Source organism: Andrena cerasifolii, chromosome 5 (genome assembly GCF_050908995.1).
Source record: "Andrena cerasifolii isolate SP2316 chromosome 5, iyAndCera1_principal, whole genome shotgun sequence".
NCBI lineage: Eukaryota > Metazoa > Arthropoda > Insecta > Hymenoptera > Andrenidae > Andrena > Andrena cerasifolii.
This window is the reverse complement of record NC_135122.1, coordinates 4,812,905-4,833,622: the sequence shown is the minus strand read 5'-3', so window position 1 is coordinate 4,833,622 and position 20,718 is coordinate 4,812,905. Positions and strand designations below refer to the sequence as shown.

At 35.9% G+C, this 20,718-nt stretch overlaps 3 protein-coding genes across 7 annotated transcripts in view; all 3 read right to left on the bottom strand.

Moving 5' to 3' along the window:
* The window catches only part of LOC143369294 (uncharacterized), a 65,750-nt gene extending 50,396 nt beyond the window's left edge, over positions 1 to 15,354 (bottom strand). Inside the window, exons 1-2 of the mRNA XM_076813061.1 lie at positions 15,168 to 15,354; positions 14,413 to 14,488 (exon numbers count right to left, since the gene is read on the bottom strand). Coding sequence (XP_076669176.1) covers positions 14,413 to 14,488; positions 15,168 to 15,190 — 99 coding nt within the window. The 5' untranslated portion in view covers positions 15,191 to 15,354. The remainder of the gene's footprint in view (positions 1 to 14,412; positions 14,489 to 15,167) is intronic.
* Positions 15,355 to 15,468: 114 nt separating this feature from the next.
* LOC143369304 (protein DPCD) lies at positions 15,469 to 17,055 on the bottom strand. The gene is made up of 4 exons (XM_076813089.1): positions 16,894 to 17,055; positions 16,190 to 16,392; positions 15,850 to 16,083; positions 15,469 to 15,782 (listed from the first exon to the last, which is right to left on the bottom strand). Exons 1-4 carry the CDS (start codon positions 16,955 to 16,957, stop codon positions 15,678 to 15,680), a joined length of 606 nt encoding a protein of 201 aa, XP_076669204.1. The 5' UTR covers positions 16,958 to 17,055; the 3' UTR covers positions 15,469 to 15,677.
* A 1,406-nt stretch (positions 17,056 to 18,461) lies between these two features.
* Positions 18,462 to 20,718, bottom strand: part of Cnc (NFE2 like bZIP transcription factor cap-n-collar) — a 168,931-nt gene continuing 166,674 nt past the window's right edge. For all 5 annotated transcript variants that reach the window (XM_076813023.1, XM_076813022.1, XM_076813024.1 and 2 more), the window contains exon 13: positions 18,462 to 20,537. In XM_076813023.1, coding sequence (XP_076669138.1) covers positions 20,370 to 20,537 — 168 coding nt within the window. In that variant the 3' untranslated portion in view covers positions 18,462 to 20,369. The remainder of the gene's footprint in view (positions 20,538 to 20,718) is intronic.

Below are 20,718 nucleotides of genomic sequence, written 5' to 3'. Positions count from 1 at the left end.
TTCTGTTCCATGAAAATTTCAAACCAGACAAAATGGAATGTTGACTTTTTGTAAGTAACACTGTAAAGTCTGTAATTTCCCCTTTAATTACGTTTATGTTTTTCTTATCTGCTTTTTTATTCTCTTTGCTCTAAATTTAAAACTACGGTGTACCGAGTTGATGAACACGAACATTTCCAAGCTGCTGGGAACATATGCGCCGTTTATGGAGAAGACTCCGTTGCATGGAGAGCAGCTCGAAAATGGTTTGCACGCTTCAAGAACGGCAATTTGGATATCTCTGACGAGCCACGTTCTGGGCGACCGCCCGCCTTCAATTAAGATCGATTGGAGGCCTCAATTCTGGAGGATCCTCGTCAAACAACCCGCGAATTAGCCGATATGCTGTACTGCTACCACGTGCAATTCTCAATCGTTTAAAGGCAAAGGGAAATGTTCAAAAATACTTGTTTAATACTCGAAAAACCGCACGATCTTATTGAACAACCTGATAATAAAGCGATATTATATAGGATAAAAATGGCCAAAGAAATTTGTGCTTCTAGATATTTTACGTTCCCAAAACATTCATGCGCTTACAAGGGCACACCGCGAAACCGTACTCACCGATTGGAACGCAACTTTGTGGGTTTATAGAATGACTCAAGAAAAGAACAACGGTATATTTCATTCCTGCCCAATCGCCTTTTAAGGGGCTATGCCTACCTGTAAGGTTCGAAAACACAAGTATTTTGGGGATTATTTTTAAAAAATTAAAGACTTTTGTAAATAAACGGTTGTATATTCAAAAGTATATATTTTAAAGTTCTTGTAGTTGTTTTGCAATGCGATATTAAATAAATAATGGATTTATAAGCGATCTCCCGAACTACTGTAGCTTTGGCCTGGTTCATCAGAAATAAAAAAATCGTCCAAAAGTTAGTATATTAGATTATCTAGTCCTTGATCGTGGCTTTTTCATTTCCGTTGCGTAGTTTTTATTTTACAGATGAAAAATCAGAGCGATTCTGTGGCGAAAATTTATACTTTTGCTATGAGAAGCCGCCATTTTGTAGTAAATTAATTTTTCGGTGTAATGAAAGATTAAGGATTAGATAATCCAATATACTAAGTAAATTCCCACGAATTTTTATTTCAGATGAACCAGGTAAAAATTAGAGTGGTCACTGCAAACTACTAAAAAAAAAAACGTTGCTGGGAGAACGTTGATATTTATTTTATTTATTTATATTTTCCACCACAAAAATTACTACAAGTACTTTAACATGTACACTATCAAGTGGATAAAGGTTTGATTAAAAAAGCCTTCAAGTTTTTCCCCAAAAAATTACCGAATATACATGTATTTCCAGACCTCACAGGTAGACATAACCTCTTAAGGCTATGAAAACTAACCTCAAAGTCAAATCTGCACTCCCACTTTTTTCCCGTATAACTCTTAAGGTACAAGGGACAGAAAAAAATGTCCCAAACAAAAGTTTAATAGTGCAATAAGCGCTGCAAACTTGCGTCAACGAAATTTCGAAAAGAGCTTTAAAAAAATACCCTTTCTGTTTTCAAACTTTTGTTAAAACAAGCTTGCAGCGCTTATTGCATCATTAAACTTTTGTGCAAAGCATTTTTTTCTGTCTCTCGTACTTTAGAAGTTACACGCGAAAAAGTGGAAGTGCCTATTTGACTTTGAGGTTGGGTTTCTCGTCCTGAGTCACTCTATAAACCCACAAAGTTGCGTCCCAATCGGTGATGCCAGGTTCGCGGTGTCCCATTGTTAGTGCAACTGTACGACTTTGGGGCGTCACTGTAAATTAAGTAGAACAAGCATTGATGGAGCATTCGACACCGGCTAAGAAGGAACTCGCGACAATGCGAGGGGCGAGGTATGTAAAGCAAGTTTCATCAAGAAATGATATGTTTGCACGGTCCCCTCGGTGTCGATCGGTCAGAAGTTGGAGAGCAAAGTCGTTTCGGCGCAGTGGGTCCTGACGTGACGCACGACCCCCTTAGAGGCGCCAGCTTGCTACAAGAAGAGGGGAAGGAAGACGACGACGAAGACGAAGAAGAAGAAGAGAAAGAAGGCGTTCCGACGAAACGAAGCGCGGTGTTCGAGCCAGATACGATCTCCGAAACGGGGATCAGTAATATTTTACAAAGTCATCGAAGTTGCTCGCTAACTTCGGCATAAATTACAATCGCTGTCTCCTTCTCTCCTTCTCCCTTTCTCCATTTCTCACTCCCCCCCGCCTTCATCCTCATCCCTTTCGCGAGATCCGTTCTCCGGCTATGGGAAGATGGGAAATTGCACGGCGAGCCCTCTTCGCTTCGCACCGAGTGTTAAACAAACACTTACCCATCGCTAATAACATAGGACACCAATCTACCTCGCGGGGAACCGATAAATTTGTCCGCCGAAAGAACATGCAACAATCGAGAGCTCTTCGGAATTAACAAACACACAAACATTGACTATGCAAACGGACAAAGTGTTTCAAAATCGGGCGAATGTGTTTGTGGTAAATAACGGATGTATATACGCTAAAGTAGCCAGCAAGCGGACCCTTATGACACACCTGAACCTACGGATCGTTCCTTCGAATTAAAAAGCCTTTTACGGGACAAGTGGATGTAATTATTAACGTAATATTCATTGTGTTATCAAACTACTGTACAGCACTATACAGTATCTTATGGAACGAATACAGAGAGTAACATGGGGACAAAAATTGAATGCTTAAGTTGCGAATTCACTGCATAAAAGTGTAATTCATTTAGGTACTGCATGAACAGCTGTTGTACAATTTCAATTGAGGAGTGATTTTTCAAAAGGGCACATTTCCACATAGAACAAATTTTCAATAGCCGCAAAAAACGTGCGGTACCTGTGATTATTAAAAAAAAAAAACATTAATCATTAATCATGTTTCATTTTACTTTTTCAATTCGTTTAATTTGTAAACGATTTTATTTTAATTTTATTTGCGTAAGGAGAAATTAAAGTTTCTCTTAAATATCTACTTCTTTCGTTTTTTATTTGTTTGACACGATAACGTTGCTTTTGCTGCGTTGAATTATTGTTAATGATTTAACATTGAGAAAAAAATGCAAATACAGAGTTCGTGAAATTTGTAAAATGTGACGCCCGCAATGGTATCTAAGCTCGTGTTTTTCATTCCAAAAGGATTTCGTAAGTTCGGGGCATAAAAGTTGCGAGGAACCATAAGACGTTCACCGTGAAATCGAGTGTTTACCCGCGAGATTAACGTCGGCGACAAGGTACAATGCTGCCGTTTATTATTTCCGACAGTGAACAAACCGATTACCATCACCGAGGGCCGTTACTTAATATTTTGCCGAAAAAAAAGGGGAAATGAAAACTAAAAAGCTAGAGGGACACGAGGCCCTGGACCATGACACGAATACATTCCTCACTACGAAGTTTGCCAGGGACTTGTTCATAAATCATATCCGAAAAAATGTTTGCAGTCCTGTGCGACATCTGCTAGCAAAATATCGCGTATGGCAGCAGTGAATGATGGTTTCGATGTGCCTGACAAATTAATTCGATGCCTTCGACGCGTAATTTCGAGGACTTTAATATTATTCGATTTTTACGTGTTCGATGGGTTTCGCAGCTACGAATCAGTCGGCGAACCATAAACAATTCTTGAATTACTTCAGCCTGAATTATTAATCAGACAAATCATCGCGTGTGTTACGTGGTGTCTACATGAAAGCTCCTTCGGAACCACCATCATAAATATTGATGCGGATTTAATAATATTGCAGACATGCATATAACAGAATTACTTACAGGAAAATAAGTTATTACTTTTAAATCGGTCGGTGGCTTTGCAGTTACAATGCTTTAAAAATGATTTTCGTAATGATATTTATCACACTCGCAAAAACAAAACTTAAAAATTGTAAGATTTAAGTTAATCATCGTAGTGGGTTTAAGTTAATCATCTAAGAATTATTAAAATTACGAAACTTATGTTATTTTATTAAGCTGCTTCTTACGAAATATCATTTTTTATGAAACTGAATTCTGCTGTATAATATACGAGTAACTATATTTAGTTCTCACTCGTAAAGAAGAATATATTAATCACATTAAAGAAGAATAAGTAAAAGCCAATCTTGTTGTAAGATAATGTAAGATTTAATGCATCAGTGATAATTACACAAAAACAGCACATTGGAGTAGGATCGTAATTTTACAAAACTTCCCTACTTCCTTAAGCTTGTGTTAAAACAATTTTTATCCCTTCAAGCACTTGAATGATATTTTACGAAATAATTAGTTGTAAAATATAAAATCTGTATGAAGGGCGTTTCGCGGATTTTTATCGTCCAAAGCAAATATATACTTAATAAAATAATTTCCTTATAAGACAGAAATCGCTGAATATATTTATTTTATCGCACATGATTTCAAATCACTACTAACGTGTTAAAATTTACAAATGTGAATAAAAAAAATTGTAATATTTCTAGTGTTTCTAAATAATTTACCATTAGGTAACTAATTTATAAGCACAAGCAATCGATTGAAATATATAAGTGGTACAAGTTGTTCGTAACTCAGATATTTTTAACGCTTTCTTTCTAAAGCTCATTTATCACTTTTTGGTATTTTTTATTAAAATATCTTGATCTGTCTACGATAATATTTTCAATTCTAATTTCCTTCACATCTCTATATCCACGGATCAATGCACATAATTTATGATACATATCGATACGAACCCATGCAATTATGAATTATGAACATTACACTTATCACGATGTACGTGCATTTCATCGGCAATCGCGCGATGTCTCGACCGGATTCGTTCTTTCTTCGTTTTTCAAAGGAAGGTAGCTTTTTTACCTCCGTGAAAACAACGAAGGTGGTTAGTCCAAGTGTAACCGAGAAGTTAACACGATAGCGATCTGAATGCCGAGGATTTTCAGGGGTTGAAATACAGATATCACCCACGAAGACAGCCTATCCATTCTCAAGTGGATTCTAGCCTGAACTAAAGCCAGGAATTAATATTCTGTTTCTACGTGCAGAATTTGTCTACCCAGACTCCACATTCTCCAGGGAAAACCTCAGGTATTCGACCAACCTACATGGAATGGTAAGAATGAAGGAATACTACACTACAGATACGCCTATCTGCTCTTTGATTTCCCACGTTTAAATCATTCAGCATCACCCTGTCTTAAAGCGTATCTAATGGAAAGCATTCCGTTTAGAATCTTGCTAAAATGTGGACATATTCGACAAATGTTGCTACAAACTCGTGTGCACTTTTTGATGTAACGAATGGGATTAAAATAATATTTTAGATTAATTCGAAAACAGTAATTAAATAAAGAATAATTCCATACAAAAATCAGATGAAAATTCCAAGGATATGCCGTCCAGTTTTCTGAACTCTGATTTTTTCCAGTGTCGATGAAAATTATAAAATCCGATTATTATCTACGTCACTGGTTGCGCATTATTCCTTCTTTATTCTCGTGTGTAGTACTGCACAACGAAGTGCTCGATGAAAGCAGATACATGTAATAAGCACCTACACACGGGTTATGAAATACATACGATGGGAAAACTTTTCGTGCGATAAACATCTGCAGGAGCGATGAAAACATTTCGATATTTCTTCCTGCCGGCACTCTCCAAGTAACACATATATAGTCATGACTATCACTCCATCTCGCAGTCATTCATCTCTCGCGAATATCTCTCATCTTTTCCGACAATAAATAAAGCTGCACTTATGACATGCAGAAAGAACGAAAAACTGGTAAAAATAATGTTGTTTAATATTATTATTTTAATATTGTAATTTTTATAAAAATAATGGAATTTGTAAAGTTACGCGGATAAGTAAAGTTGGGTGAAGTTGACAAAAGATACAAAAATAAAACTCGGTTCATTCAATTATTACCGTTTAATATTTTAAGAATTTATTAAATTTCTGCGATGATAAAAGTTAAAAAAAAAAAATAGAAATAAAAAATTAAAAATATGAAATTAAAACAGTATTATTATTTCTTGGCTGTAATTAATTATTTAAAGATATGAAGGAGTTTCAGTCCAAATAATACATTAGTAAAGAAGGAACGAGGATTTGTGACTCGATTTTAGGTCAAATTCCGTACAAGAGTTAAATGAACAGTAGATACATGTACTAGCTTTACTACTCGGTTTCGTCCGAAATTTAGATTCCGATTTCATAAAGAAAAAAATTTATTTAGTTTTTTTTTAAATGGTCACATTCATCTGGATTACTCAGACATAATAAGCTGAGGCACATTTCGTGATCCCAGAATTTATCGTTCGAAAGTTTTCAGGCGACAAACACACAAACATGTAGAAGCTTTCTGCTTTATATATTAAGATATTCCACATTTTTTATTTAAACAATGATATCACGCCGACAAGAGACTCCCTGTTATGATCGAAACCGCCAGTTACTACCGTAAAACACGCAAAACCGTCGTGCCGAAAAGTAACAAACAGAACGCGAAACTAAAGCTAAAAACTACACCGACGGCGCCATTCAACAAGCTGAGAGCCGCGCACGCGATGTGATACAAGGGCCCGAAGGTTGGCGAGTTACCCCTCCCCCGACTGCGTACCAAATTACACGCGCATGAAATTCAATCCAAAATTAAAATCGACTTTAAAAGCGCATTTTTTACAATGTATATGTGACTAGCAAGTACTGTCTTAAATTCATCGCGACCGCCGCTATCCCAATGAAAAGAAAAAAAAAGAGAAGAAGAACGAAATGGTAAGGGAAGGGAGGTGGAAAGGTAGAAAGTGTACGGCGTGTCGGCGAAGACGGTATCACGTTTCGTGTGAGCCGATATTTGTTACACGTTCTTATAGAAGAAGATGAAAAAGCGGTCCGTTGCGCGTTTCGACGGCGCGGGGATGCGCGGGGACCGGGTGCTGGCACGGGCACGGCACGGTCACGGGCATGGTGTCTCGGGCACGGGTAGGGGCACGGGCATGAGCAGTTGAGGGCCCTATTAACGAGCGGCCCCCCCGCGGCCGACGCAACAGGCCCAATCAACCCGAGTCCAATTCGTGGCCCTCACTTCGACTTGTTTTATGTAATGCCCGCGACGCCGGAATCAATTAGCCGGGCACCCTCCTATTTTGCGTATGCATACGCGGTATATGCATAGCGGCGGCCAATCCACCCGAAAAAGGTCCCGAACTTATTTGCAACTGTCCGGCGTGTACCGGGGGACCGACGGTAGACGAGAAAAACCGGTTCGCTGGGAGTTAGGCGGAAATTAAATGACTCGAGACAAACGGGAATAGCGGCGCTGGCCCGCCCTCCAGCGGTGCACGGAATTGCTAGTGCCGATTTTCACATGGAAATCTATAGACTATAGACGATTAATACGAACATTCTTTCTGAGAAATCCTCCGACCCGCATACGGTGGCTCACGAAACTATTCGAACGGTTCCAGTCAATGATAGGTACTACTAGTGAATGTGGGACCTACACTGACGTTCCAAAGAATTAGGACATCTACTCTGTGTGGAGTAATTCAGGCTAACAGCGCAACAGTGGCCTCACCCACAATTTTGGATGGATTGACATTTCAACTAAACCAATTCTTATACAGCAAAGTTTTAATTCTATAGTGGACTGAGAAATAGGGCGGAGTGGAAAATTTAAATTTGAATTTTCAGTTGGCCTGGGTGCGGGATAGTTGTCTTTTGAGTAACCAAACATAATTGTAAACAAAATTGGAAAAATATTCATGTCTGCAGGTTCCTTTTTCTCCTAAAAATTATTAAATGATTATATCATTATTTAGGAGAAAAAGGAACCTGCAGACATAAATATTTTCCAACAAATTTTTACAGTTGTGTTTGGTTAATTTAAAGAGAATTACCCCGCACCCAGGCCAACTTGAAATACAAATTTAAATTTTTGCCTACATAGTATGATTATATAATCATTTTTAGGAGAAAAAGGAACCTACAGACATTAATATTTTTCTAATTTTTTTACAGTTGTGTTTGGTTAATCAAAAGACAACTATCCCGCACCCAGGCCAACTGAAAATTCAAATTTAAATTTTCCGCTGGACCCTACTGAGCAAGCTTCCAACAACGTCCACAAAATCGCAGCACAAAAACGTGTTTTTGCACTGAGCATTTTGTTGATTTACATCGCGCAATACTGGCCTATGCAGCATTGGTCATTATTTTATATACTAACAATATACACCTCAGCAATTATATTTTTAAAAAATCATACCTATGTACCTAAAAATAGAAATTAAAGTAACTACTTTAAGAGGTCAATAATTTCATTAGCCGTAATCTCAAAAGAAATGTTTTGGATTTACACCACTATTGCACTGATAGCTTCAATTGTAAAAGAACGTTGCAAATTTATTGAAGAACAAATTTTACTTTATTTAGTATTTTAAATTGAAACCAGAAAATAAAAACAACGAGAAGTATTCAATCTGTACCACATATCACATTTTGTGCACTTTGTATTTTTTCAAACAGTTCTAACATATTTGAACAACATTTAATTTGTACCTAGTAGAATTTATTAAGTGCAAATATATGAAATTAGGTATAGTTTCTCCCGGATTAAGTTCGACTTTTTAAAAAATGCGGGCCCATTTGAGGAGACGTCTACTAAAGTTTTCTCAAAAGAATTGAATCGTATCTTAATTTTGGCGACGCGCGGTGGCTAGCTGGTGGCTACTTGTTCGTTACACGACACGGACCGACACCGCCAGTCAAAACACTGTCTACCAGAATGACAGCCGTCGATGAATATATATCACCATGCAAAACCTATTCAAGAATGTTTCAATGGACTGCTGACAGACGGTTGCTTGCCACTGACTAAGTAGACAGATAGTGAAAGTGAACTTAAAGACAAGCACTAAGATGAATCATCCACTACTGAGAAACGAAACGTTTATATTTCTTATTTTAATCGTTAAGAAAGCCTTTCTCAGATTTTAGTGAGTTTTTTATTACCAAAGTGGCTCCAAACACGACATTCTTTGGGGAATTTATTAATTATTCCAAATTTAATTTATTAATTATTCCATACTTTATCTTAACTTAGAATTCCTATACAAACCCTAGTGTTTTATACAAATGTTTACTCAGTTGTGCAAGACGTACTAATTTCTTTTATGAATATACTGCTGTTGAAATACTTTCGTATCCCTCTGTACTTTGTTAGATTTTCGACAAATTTTGCCTGTATATTTTTGCTACTGAAATTACATGGTAAATACGATGTTTAGAAAACTTTAACTTATATATGTGTTGTTGAATCAACTTTCTTAATTGCAAGTATCCCACTACTTTTATGAGCCATAACAAGAACCGTTGTCTGTAAGGATCCAATTATGGAAATGTTGATATTTAACTGCACGCGAATCATCGTTATTTAAAGAACTATAAGAGCTGACCACTTCTTTTATACTGTTAATTTTATTGCAAATGCTGTTTATTTCAAATTCTCTGACAATGAACGATACGTATGTCTGTGACTCACTTTTGCTTCAGAGTGTATTATTAAGTTTCATGTTTGTTCTTATACTTAGAAAAGAAGATTACAAGAAATTGGATGGAAAATTTTGAACAATATTTTTTGACGAATCTGAAACGAAATTAAAAGGATCTGCGTCCTGAAACTTCTACTAACACTGGGTATTCACAAAGATGTTTTTGATGATTATTTACTCACAAGGGTGAACACATTGACACAGTGCCCCGTGGAAAAGCACAGATAATTTTTTTGAGATGAAATAAGCATCACCCTAATTTACAGTATTGTAATAAAATAACTGATGGGACAGTGGATATGAAAAATCACCACGGTCTCTGCGAAAAACCTCTTTGAAATTAAATTAACGTACCTACCGCCGGACATAAAAAACATATTCAGCAACGGAGCGTTTAAGAAATACCATATAGCGTTATAAAATACGAAAATATTTCATACTTCGAATTATACCCTTTCCTTATGAAATAAATTTGACTGGTACAAGTATTTCGGGTATTACACGACCATGTGTTCAATTAGCGGCGGTCATCGTTTCGTATTTTAATGATGCCTCGACGAAAAACTGGAGATATAAAAATGATTTATGTTCTGCGAAGTTTAAAACCGGTGTACCGTCAATTAGGAATACATGTACATCATCGCAATCAACATATTCAATACTGACAACAAGTCGATCGTTAAATGGATAAGCGAAAAGTATCCGATTCGGAGCTAAATGAACACATTTTTTTTTAGAAAACTTTCACGAAAAATATAATATACTAGCACCGTTACAATTCCGATTTGCTTTATTTTTACACAGCCTGCCGTAGTGTAAAGCAGTTTTAACTAGTTAATTAGCTTTGGGTTATTAGTAACTGTTACGAAAATCCGTTGACTAAACTGCAATACTGAAACTACTTACAAGGGAACATCCCGAATCCGAAAATTCAAAAAATTCCGAAACATTGTGAATATGTAGGGAATTTCCTCTTGATTACAACGCAATTTTTGTTTGCTGCCCAAATTCACTCTAAGGGGGTGTAATTGACCCCTGAAATTCCGGTTATTTTCCGACTTTGTGTTACAACTCATGAAATATAAAATAATTTTTTCCCCAAATGATAGATCTAATATTAAAAAAAGTAACTTTAATCTTAAAACTTCTTTTCTATCTCTCACAGCTCGCGAGTTATACCACAAAATCGGAAAACAACCGAATTTTCAGAGGTTAATTTCACCCCCTTCGAGTGAATTTGGGCAGCAAACAAAAATTGCGTCGTAATCAGGAAGAAATCCCCTACAAATTCCCAAAGTTTCAAAATTTTTGGAATTTTCGGGTTCGGGATCTTCCCCTGTTAGTTTAATTCGTTTGCATCGGGGAAACCTCGCCAATCCGTCGGTAATACCTTCAGAAATATCTAATGTAAACTATAAAACTATTTTAATTTTCATTACGAACGACAATCTCGAGAAGTAAAAATGAAATAGTGTAAAATTCCGGTTCCTGTTTAGCTACAGTATCTGATGACCCGGCACTGAATCGCATAGAAGAAATAACACTCAAGCCAAAAACCCATAACAATACCAAAAACAAAAAAAAAGTAGTGGAAGAGAAAAAAGAAAACAGTTAAGAGAGATGTCATTGAATTCGTATGCATATCCGTCAAATTAAATGACGTAAGTGAATACTCCTGGATCACAGCAGGATCGCGATACATCACGCAGCGGCAGCCAGCATCAGCCTTTGCTCAGCTACTAGGCTAGGCAAACAATCGACCACGGTATTCACGACAGGGGCGGATTTGGGATTTTCGGGAGGGGAGGCACAGGGGCGAATCCAAAAATTTCTTGAGGAGGGGGAGGGCGTAGGTCTGAGAAATAAACCAGGGACTTTTAATGGGGACCATAATGTTTTCCTGCTAAATGAAAGTATTTTTTTTGGTATCAATTTATCATATTTTCCCTCATATTGCTAAGTTAAAATAAGTATTTTGCAATTTAAAATAAGTATGTTTCCCTTGAGGGAGGGGCGCGCGACCCCCGCGCTACCCCTCTGAATCCGCTACTGATTCACGATCTAAAAATCACTGCCGTGTGTATCGGACGAAAGTGTGTGCACGCACGAAGCTTGTTTATGCCCATGTCGAGTCAGGCCATGCAACAATACAGCAATTTGGCTTGGCCCGATACGAGATCTCGCACAGAGGTGCCTTTCCCACCTTACCGTTAACAAAACCAGCGATGGACAAGCGGATCTCCCGCCTTTCTATCCACACAGTGGTATAGCCACTGGAATCCATTTTTAGTCAGTAAATATTTACGTAAACACCTTTGTGACCCGCATTTACTCAAACTAAACAATAACTTTCCTGCATGTCAAATAATCAACAAGTACTAAACATAATTACTCTTGTAAACATGCGGGAAACAAATAATTTTGCTGTAACGAAAATAGAGCCCAAAGCAGTCATGGATTTTATAATTGCGAAGTTAGCAGAAACGAAGAGTTATGTAATAGCAACTGTTGCGAATGCTAGTATAAGTGCAATAAATTGCGCTGCTGTGCAAAGAGTACAGATAGTGATACTCTCGTGACTCATTGTCAGAAGAGAAAGTTTCTGATGATCAAAGTTTGAAGGGCTTGATCGTGAGGTACGAAAAAATGGATTCTATACCACTGTCTCGCATCGATTTCACGGTGGCCCGTGCCGTGCCACGTATCCCGCAAAGGCGAGCGCGCATACCTAACCCGTACGAGACGGCACAGCAGACACGTATGGATACCAGCACTGTATCCACTATTTCTGGAATTCGAAGCGATCTTATCTCGGATTCGAAGTCACCGCGACCCCCGCGAAGAGGATCGTTGATTTACTACGGGGACAAGTAGAAAAAGGAGAACAGTATCCAAAGATAGAACCGTACATTCGACAGCAATGATCCACGAAACTCGCAATTTGCAAATTAAAAACATTGCTCGAGCTTGCATTTTAAACGCGTTGCAGTGCTAAAACTGTTGTGCGAACTTTCCATAGGGGGTGTACGATTTTAGCGTATAAATAGCAAACTAACGTTATTATAATGCAGAAATTTTTGAATGACCTGGCGTTACTTGAAAGTCATCATGCAAGAATTGAAGGGGCCTTGTAGAAAACACTGTAGGTGCCAAAAATCAAATTCTTTAATATTACTGTATTAAAGAATTTGATTTTTGGTTTAATTTTAATTACCACTTGCACGTGGATTTTAGGATATTTTTTTTAATTTTGGCACTTACAGTGTTCTCTGTAAGGACTCTTCAATTAAGTTGCGTGATGTACAATACAACCCGACTATTAAGGGGGTGTAGGACTATTGAAGGAATGAAATCGACGGTTTCTTGCCGGTTGGATTGCATAGATACCAAATAATCACCATACGTGAATTTTTCACAGTTTTTTATGTACGCTTTTACAAGTAATGTAAAATAAAAAAATTGTCAGAATGTTGAAAATTATTCAAGGTATTTGAAGCTAAAGATGTTCCCCCGTAACGCACAGCTGTAATTGGTGTAAATAGTCCCAGGTGAACCAATCATCCCAAAGCGAAATGCTTTGGGGTGAGTAATTTCTACACTAATAGTTATCGTGTGAAATTTTGCTGGGCGAATTTAAACAAAAATTGTAAATTACACACGAATCAATTTTTTCCCCACATTTTTATAGGAAAAAATCGTTTTTAATCAGTTATAAAATGTTTTACAAACATTCAATGTTGATGCGGAAATTCCACACGATAGAGAATGGAATTCTACAGCTTCGGTTGAAATTTTAATTGAAAATATTCATTCGTTCAAAAGTTATGATGTACACCGTGTTTGAAAATGTAGTTTCGAGATAAACGGCTTCAAAGTGTAGTCCCTACGCCAATACCGCTCTGCAAGGCCGTTACTCGACGATGCACTCAATTACGTTCAGCGCTATAATTTCCGTAATTATTCAAATTTCTTCACGAAACATTGTTGTAAATGTTCACAAAGCGTGACACTTTCAGAATTAATAATAATAATAAAAAATCGATTTTTCAAGATTTCAATAGTCCTATACCCCCTTAAGTGATGTAAAAAATTAAAGTTGCTTCTCATAGAGACCCTCTGAGAAAAAATGGTTTGTGTAATTCGTAGAAGACTGACAATGAATTTTGCCACGCAGCTTATTAATTTTCGTTCCACGCTAACTAGAATTTTATTGTGACCAAAGGACCTTCTTAGATTTTCGATACATATTTCTCACTTCAATGAAATTGAGACAGGATGATTTCAAAATAATATCCAAACAAACTATTGTGAAGCTAAACTGTGAAGCTAAAACCTTCGTTTTATACTGTGACAGTACGTACTCCAAAATTGGAGATAGAAAACCTGCTAATTCTGAATGAAATAATGAAACAATTTAGCGAAAAATTAGTTGCCTATTTCAATACTGCTGCTTGCGTCTTTATGCAGTTTTATGTCACACACACACACGTGATTACATATCAAATACTCCCATTCTAATTTTACTTCTATTATAATTACTTCTCTTTTGATGTGCCATTGCTAAGTTATACAAAAAGATATTGCGAACGTAAATCTGAATCTAACAAATTACCCTAAATGAGCATGACAAATAATAGGGGAGAAATGTTTACAAAGATTTATATCAGAATTTATGAATCGTGACGCGTTAATACATTCCTTAGATTTTGTAATTTTAATAGCGTTCTATACGAGTTAAAAATGAGAAAACAATGATGTATAAAGGATACACGAAAACCCAAAAAATCCATGAAGCACATTTCTAATATCGAACCTAAATTATTTATTTATCTATAATTAAAACTTACCTCCTTCAGTGGAACTTTGAACGGCAGAATTTTTGTACCACTAATCGCCTTGCCAAAAGGTTTGTATTCCAGCCACCTATAGTACAACATAAAAATAATGTTCGCAATGAAAAATAAGACAACACAAATGTGTATCTATATGAATACGTATGTTGTTTAAACGGAGAGGTAGACGCGACTGGTAATGGTAAAAAAAAATAATAATATACTGAATTCGTTTTTAATGATAACGACAAACAATCAAATTTGAAACGATTATAAACATTGAACAATAATTTCTTTCAAATTTGTAAGGATATTATTAAATATCCTTAACAAAATAACTTTTTTGCGAATAATTATGGAAATCTGTAACTGCATTTCTAAATATTTAATTTACACTTAACATATGTTACTACCGCATTCAAACAAATTAGCACCCTCTACTAAACACTTTGACAGTGAGAAAAGGTACATATATATTTCTCTCAACCGATAAGTCAGCCACCTAACGAACCACGTCACGAGATATGTTTCGAAACATTAGAAATGTATGATTAGTCACAAAGTGCACTGAATCTTATTTCTACACTATCTTTCAGATAAACGATTAAATAAATCGTTTCTGTGACTTTAGCTTAGTAAGGTAACATCGAAAACATTAAGGAAAACCAGCACAACATAACCTCTTCACAATGTGACCTGTGATTGAGACCCATAAATGCTCCCAACATACTTAATGGTATTACGCAAAGTGAGAAATAATTAATGCTTACCTATCAGGTATGGACTTCATCATATTAATCGCTCGTTCACGTATTTCTATGCGAAATTAAAGGCATAACATCAAAATGTAACACCAATACCACAGTACACATACGCAGTAGGGAACGCAGTCGATGTTTAGTCACGTCGCGGAACAATCGATCGATCGATCTCTCGATTTTCGCGCGCAACACCGCTGCGCGCGAATTTAATTACCCTCTTACTTCTATTACCAGTCGTTGTATTCCTCGAACTAAAGCAAAATACTTACTTTAAACTTAATTGTCCCGGTGTGCACAAAACAGATATAGGTTAATGAGAAATGTATTTTAATGTTTTTCAGCAGAATGTTCAACTGCGCACGGCAAATATATACGAATATTTTTACAAACTGCTAATGCTCGTTTCATTGTATCGAATTTCCTGACCCTTCCTTCTCTTATATGCATACATACTGTACATTTGTAAACATAAATACAGGCAAAGCGAGGAACAAAAGTTTTGGAAGAGTAAAGATTTTCTTAGCTCGTCGGACACTGGATGTCGCCATCTTTTCTTGCTTTCAGCTGCAAGATCTCATTTAACACTTTTTTCTCTAGTTCCAAGAGCGCCGGTGGTTTTTTATACTATGAAAGATAAATAAACATATCATTTATGCAGAGATAGTAAGAGCGAAGGAAATGTTTCTCGTACCGTAATAATTAATGTGTTATACTGATGGGTGAAAGATATTCTGCTCTGTTCTGGTTTTAACCCAACGCGTTCTAAATCCGGGACGCTTATCCTCTTGAAATATTTTTTATTACTCGTACGAACAGTTATCGTTCCGTCGTCTTCTGCAGTTACTGAAAATACATCCTGCGGATATGGCAAATTTCTTATGCGCCATTCGAGGGATGTCTTCGTGATCCTTCTAGTAATAAATGGCTAGAGGTGTATATAATAAATACAATTAGTTTCAAGCATGTTTATCGTGAACTATATTATCTATCTGTAAACAATTTATGTGAGTTATAAAAGACACTTCACTTACAGCGGTGGAACTCTCCTCAATTCCATAAATCTCGATATTGTTTTGTCTGGGCTGAGGGTCCCCAATTTCTACATTCCAATCTACATCTTGACCGAGCTTACCTTTTTCTTTCCACGCTCTTCTTACCAATACGTTAGTTTCTAAATGATATTCTTCCACCATTTCTCTCCCATCTTCCATTAAAAAATGGATTTTTCTTTTACCTACGCAGAAATCGTTAAAATCTTGTCATTAAGATATATATATACAGCGTGCGAAAATAACTTTGCATGGCTACTATCTTTAGAGATACGAAGAATAGTTATACAGTATCAAGGGGAGCAGAATGTGCCAAAAATAATTTTTTTATTAGTGAGGGGCATTACAGACTTCAAAGTCAATTTCAGGTTTTAAATGGCATAAATTTTTAGCGCAGTAGTGGGCAGTATCAAAGGTTCATGTGTTATATGATTGAATTTCACATTTAATAATTTTTTATAATTGTATAACCCAATTTTGAAAAGATACAAACATATTAGTCCACGCAAAATAATTATAAAGCAGAAATTTCGGGTGATAGAAATGTATTGATCAAACTTCTTGTAGGTTAAAAGTATATATTTCTCAGCATTGAATTTATGAATATTTTCCGAATAGAATGATACAAATGACACAATGAACAAAGTATCGTTAATCAAATATCAATGGTTTATTGATTATCTCACCATCTTGAATAATTGCCGTTTTCTTAGCACTTTGAATAAGGTTTAACCACTGGTCAGCCGCCATCGATAAATAAACAGTAAGTTTCTTAGCAACTACATCAGGCAGGCGTGCAATCGATGTAATTTAATGTACTTATTAAAAGGATCCTGAAAGAGTATATATTACAGTAAATTCTTTTACTCTCCGTTATGAAAATAGGATTCAGAAAACGAAATATTCTTGTTAATTTAAAAACGTATTCGAATTCAGAGACTGATCGAATTAAACACAAGATATTATTTATGTTTCATATTCTATTCCTCTTTTTTTGCAAGAAATTACGAATTTTAATTACGAATTGAATAAACTTGGAAAGAATTTTGTGGTAATGAATAACGTATGTGACCGTCATCATTCTTATCCAGTAGCGGATTTAAGAAACGAGGCCCAGGTGGCAAACGTTCTGAGGGGCCCGTTTTCGGAAAATAAAGAGGTAGTTTTCTTAAAATGGGCCAAGTATATAGTACCTAATACGAAAAAAAAATAGTGTTTGGATACCTATACCTAATCATAATTTTTTTGGAGATGGAGCCCCGGAGGGGCCTTCGGGGTAGAGCTGTAACGAATATTCGAATAATCTAAGTATTCGAATATTCGGAGTGATCAAATTTCGGATTGTACCGAATAAAAATCTGAACATGCAATATTTGTTCACACTTTATCGTAAAATTCTTTTCCTACTGAACCTCTACAATTATTTGTTTTTCAAACGATTACTTTGGAACTTTATTCTTCTTTAGTAAATTTATACATTTTTAAACGAAAACAACCATCAGTTACTAGTATTATTATTTTTATAATAATGAGTGGACAACCCCCGACGGTGACAAACAGTATAAACAGACTTTTTTGTGGGAAGCTTGAGGCGATATCCTAACCGTCTTGACTAGGTGGAGGAAAATTACAACCAGCTGGTCCCAAAAACTAGCCGGGATGATCGGACAGAGCGTCTCGTCAGGGTCACGGTTTATGACGGTATTGTCCCGCGACTCGGCGGTGGAGAACGGTACACGCGGGTACAAATGGATACCAAATGTACCACCCGCCAACAGAGCAATATACGGATTAAGTTGGAGCGAAAAAAATCGAAATCCCTGAACAAACGGCACGATGTCGATTGCCCCCTATTCGACATCTGGCAGGACAATGTTTCCCGACGAACGCTTCGAAAATAAGCATTGCCCGATTGTAAACGAATAAAATGAATTTTGTTTCGAAAAATACTTCTTTAAAAAATACGCTCGTCCCAATCGTAGCTTTCTCTCGTAAGATATCCTCAATGCCTTAGTCTTAGAATCTTAGATTCTTAGACAGATTTCGTTAAGACCTCTACGAGATGCTGTGCGCTGTATCAGTGTACCCTCTGGGATATAACTTCTTTTACACAAATGTGTTTATAATACGTGCAAAAACATAAGACATCGCGTGGTTGTTCGTCATTCATAATAATTGAAACAAAACGATTTATTGTGAACTATAACTTTTAATTTTCACAAAATAGTACGAGGATAAATAAGTATCGCAGACATACCATGTCGAAGTACACGACAGTACTTTCCCCAAAGGTTTATTCAGCTTTGTTTATACAATATAGAAATTTAATGACATGGGAGATCTTAAAATGTGATCAGATGAAATTGAAGATTCGTATAAATGTGGTTCGTTTGTACAATACACGAACGAAGTTATTATAAATTATTCTTTTTATAGTAGTCTTTAACAATATGATCTCCACTTGCTAAGTACAGTATGTAAAGACAGCCTACACCCAATAGTATAAATACAATTGTGTATGTAAATATTAATAAAGGGTTGACTATTATAAATTGTCGGCATAAACAGCTTTTTCATTTCATTTGCTTTTAACATTATAACATATATTTCATTATTACTCTGCGTATATGCATTCATATATATATACACGGATATATATATAAATACATATATTTCATTTATATATTTATTTATATCATATTTATAGAAAATTATACTAACTACATTAATATATACATAAAAAGGCAAATGTGAAATACCTGAACTTTACTCGTCTCTTAGTTTATAAAAATATGTGTATTTATTATGTTTGTTCATATTTCGATCAATACTATTATCAATATTGCCGCAGTACAACACGTCACAGTAAATGTATCCACATACTCGTATTATTCACTACATATCTTCACCATTGTATATATTACAATTTATCGTTAACGTTTTGTTTAAATGGACTGCAGTTTAACATTCTTCAGAGGAATTTATCCGTACGAAACGCGAAACAATACGTTGTATCCAATAAGTTATCTCGGACATTTGCCTTTTATCGTTTTAAATGTTTCTTTTATTTTAGTTCCATTTTAAATGCAGATTTAATGTTACATTACACATTCTTACATTTTTTGCCACCAAATTATAAACATTTCACAATTGCGTAAATATTAAAAGTAGTACCAAAAAGATGCTTATTTGACTGGCATTGCCTAATCATCATTTATCTCACTTCAATTGAATTATACATGACGTACAACAGCGCTGCCTTCGTTTTTACCGAACTATGTGACTACACATATAGCTGAACAAATTTATATTAATTTCGAAATAATTTCATTCGGCAGATTGAAATTACTCAACAACCACATGTCAACACGATCGTCGGTGCATAACGTGAAAATCAGTTACGCGCCCATCAATCAAGTCATTCGTATAATATTCATGAATGAAATTATTAATTACATTGAAATGTGTTAAACTTCCTTTTCCCTAGAAAGAGAAACGTGTTTAATTATTATATAATGTAATCATTATTCACATTATGTAATCACTCTACGTAAAAAGACATACATGCACATATATGAATTTTGAAAATTAACAAGCATAATTCATGTATGCTGAAAACTAAAAAAAAAAATTATTTTCGCCAGACGCTTCGCAATCTTATTACATTGAATTTTAATATAAAGGGAGTGATACTTTTAAACGTCCGTTACACGACGTTTAGTTTTATTTTTCTTCGAAAAAAAAAACATGCGCGATTGTATCATTAACTGAAATGATAAATAAAAACTTCTGTGTTTAAATGCAACACAAATCTTAAGAGTGTTGTCTATGTTTTCTATTTTTATAGTTTATTTAACCACCTAATATTACTGTATGTACAATCAGTGTTTCTACGTTCGGTGATTATTTTCCAGTCGTAAAGGACATAACTCAATGTGAGTTTCTGTAACAGTTCTGAAAATTTTCGTTGTTTATTCAAATATGATATAAGATATATCGAATGTTAAACAATCATCTCCTTCCAACATGAATCGACTTTATATGATTGTATTTCATAATCGTAGGTGATCTTTGTTTTTCAGCACCGTGTTCGCCTTTGTAACGCTTTAAATGAGCTCAGTGTGCAGGGAAACAGAATTTGCAACGCAGTTCCGTGACAATTTCATTCCTTATGTTCTGGGTTAGGTTTGCTCTTCGGTTCCATTGTTGTGGGACGCTGATGATGAGGATTCGTCTGATTCCTTGGCACTAATAACACATTTCCATCGGCGGACTGTTGAAGGCTATACTCATATGGATGATATTGATTGCCATCTGGGTCCCGCAAAGACTGCAAATCAAATGGTACAATTGATTTTCTTCGAAAATAATTTCATTACATTCGTCAAATTACTTATGTGCTAAACAGACGGGAAAAGTGTTTCCTACAAGACGAATGTTTTGTTTGGGAGCAAAAGTAACTGGCTGGTCAAGGTCGATAAGGGTTAAACCTCACTGTATCATTTACATGT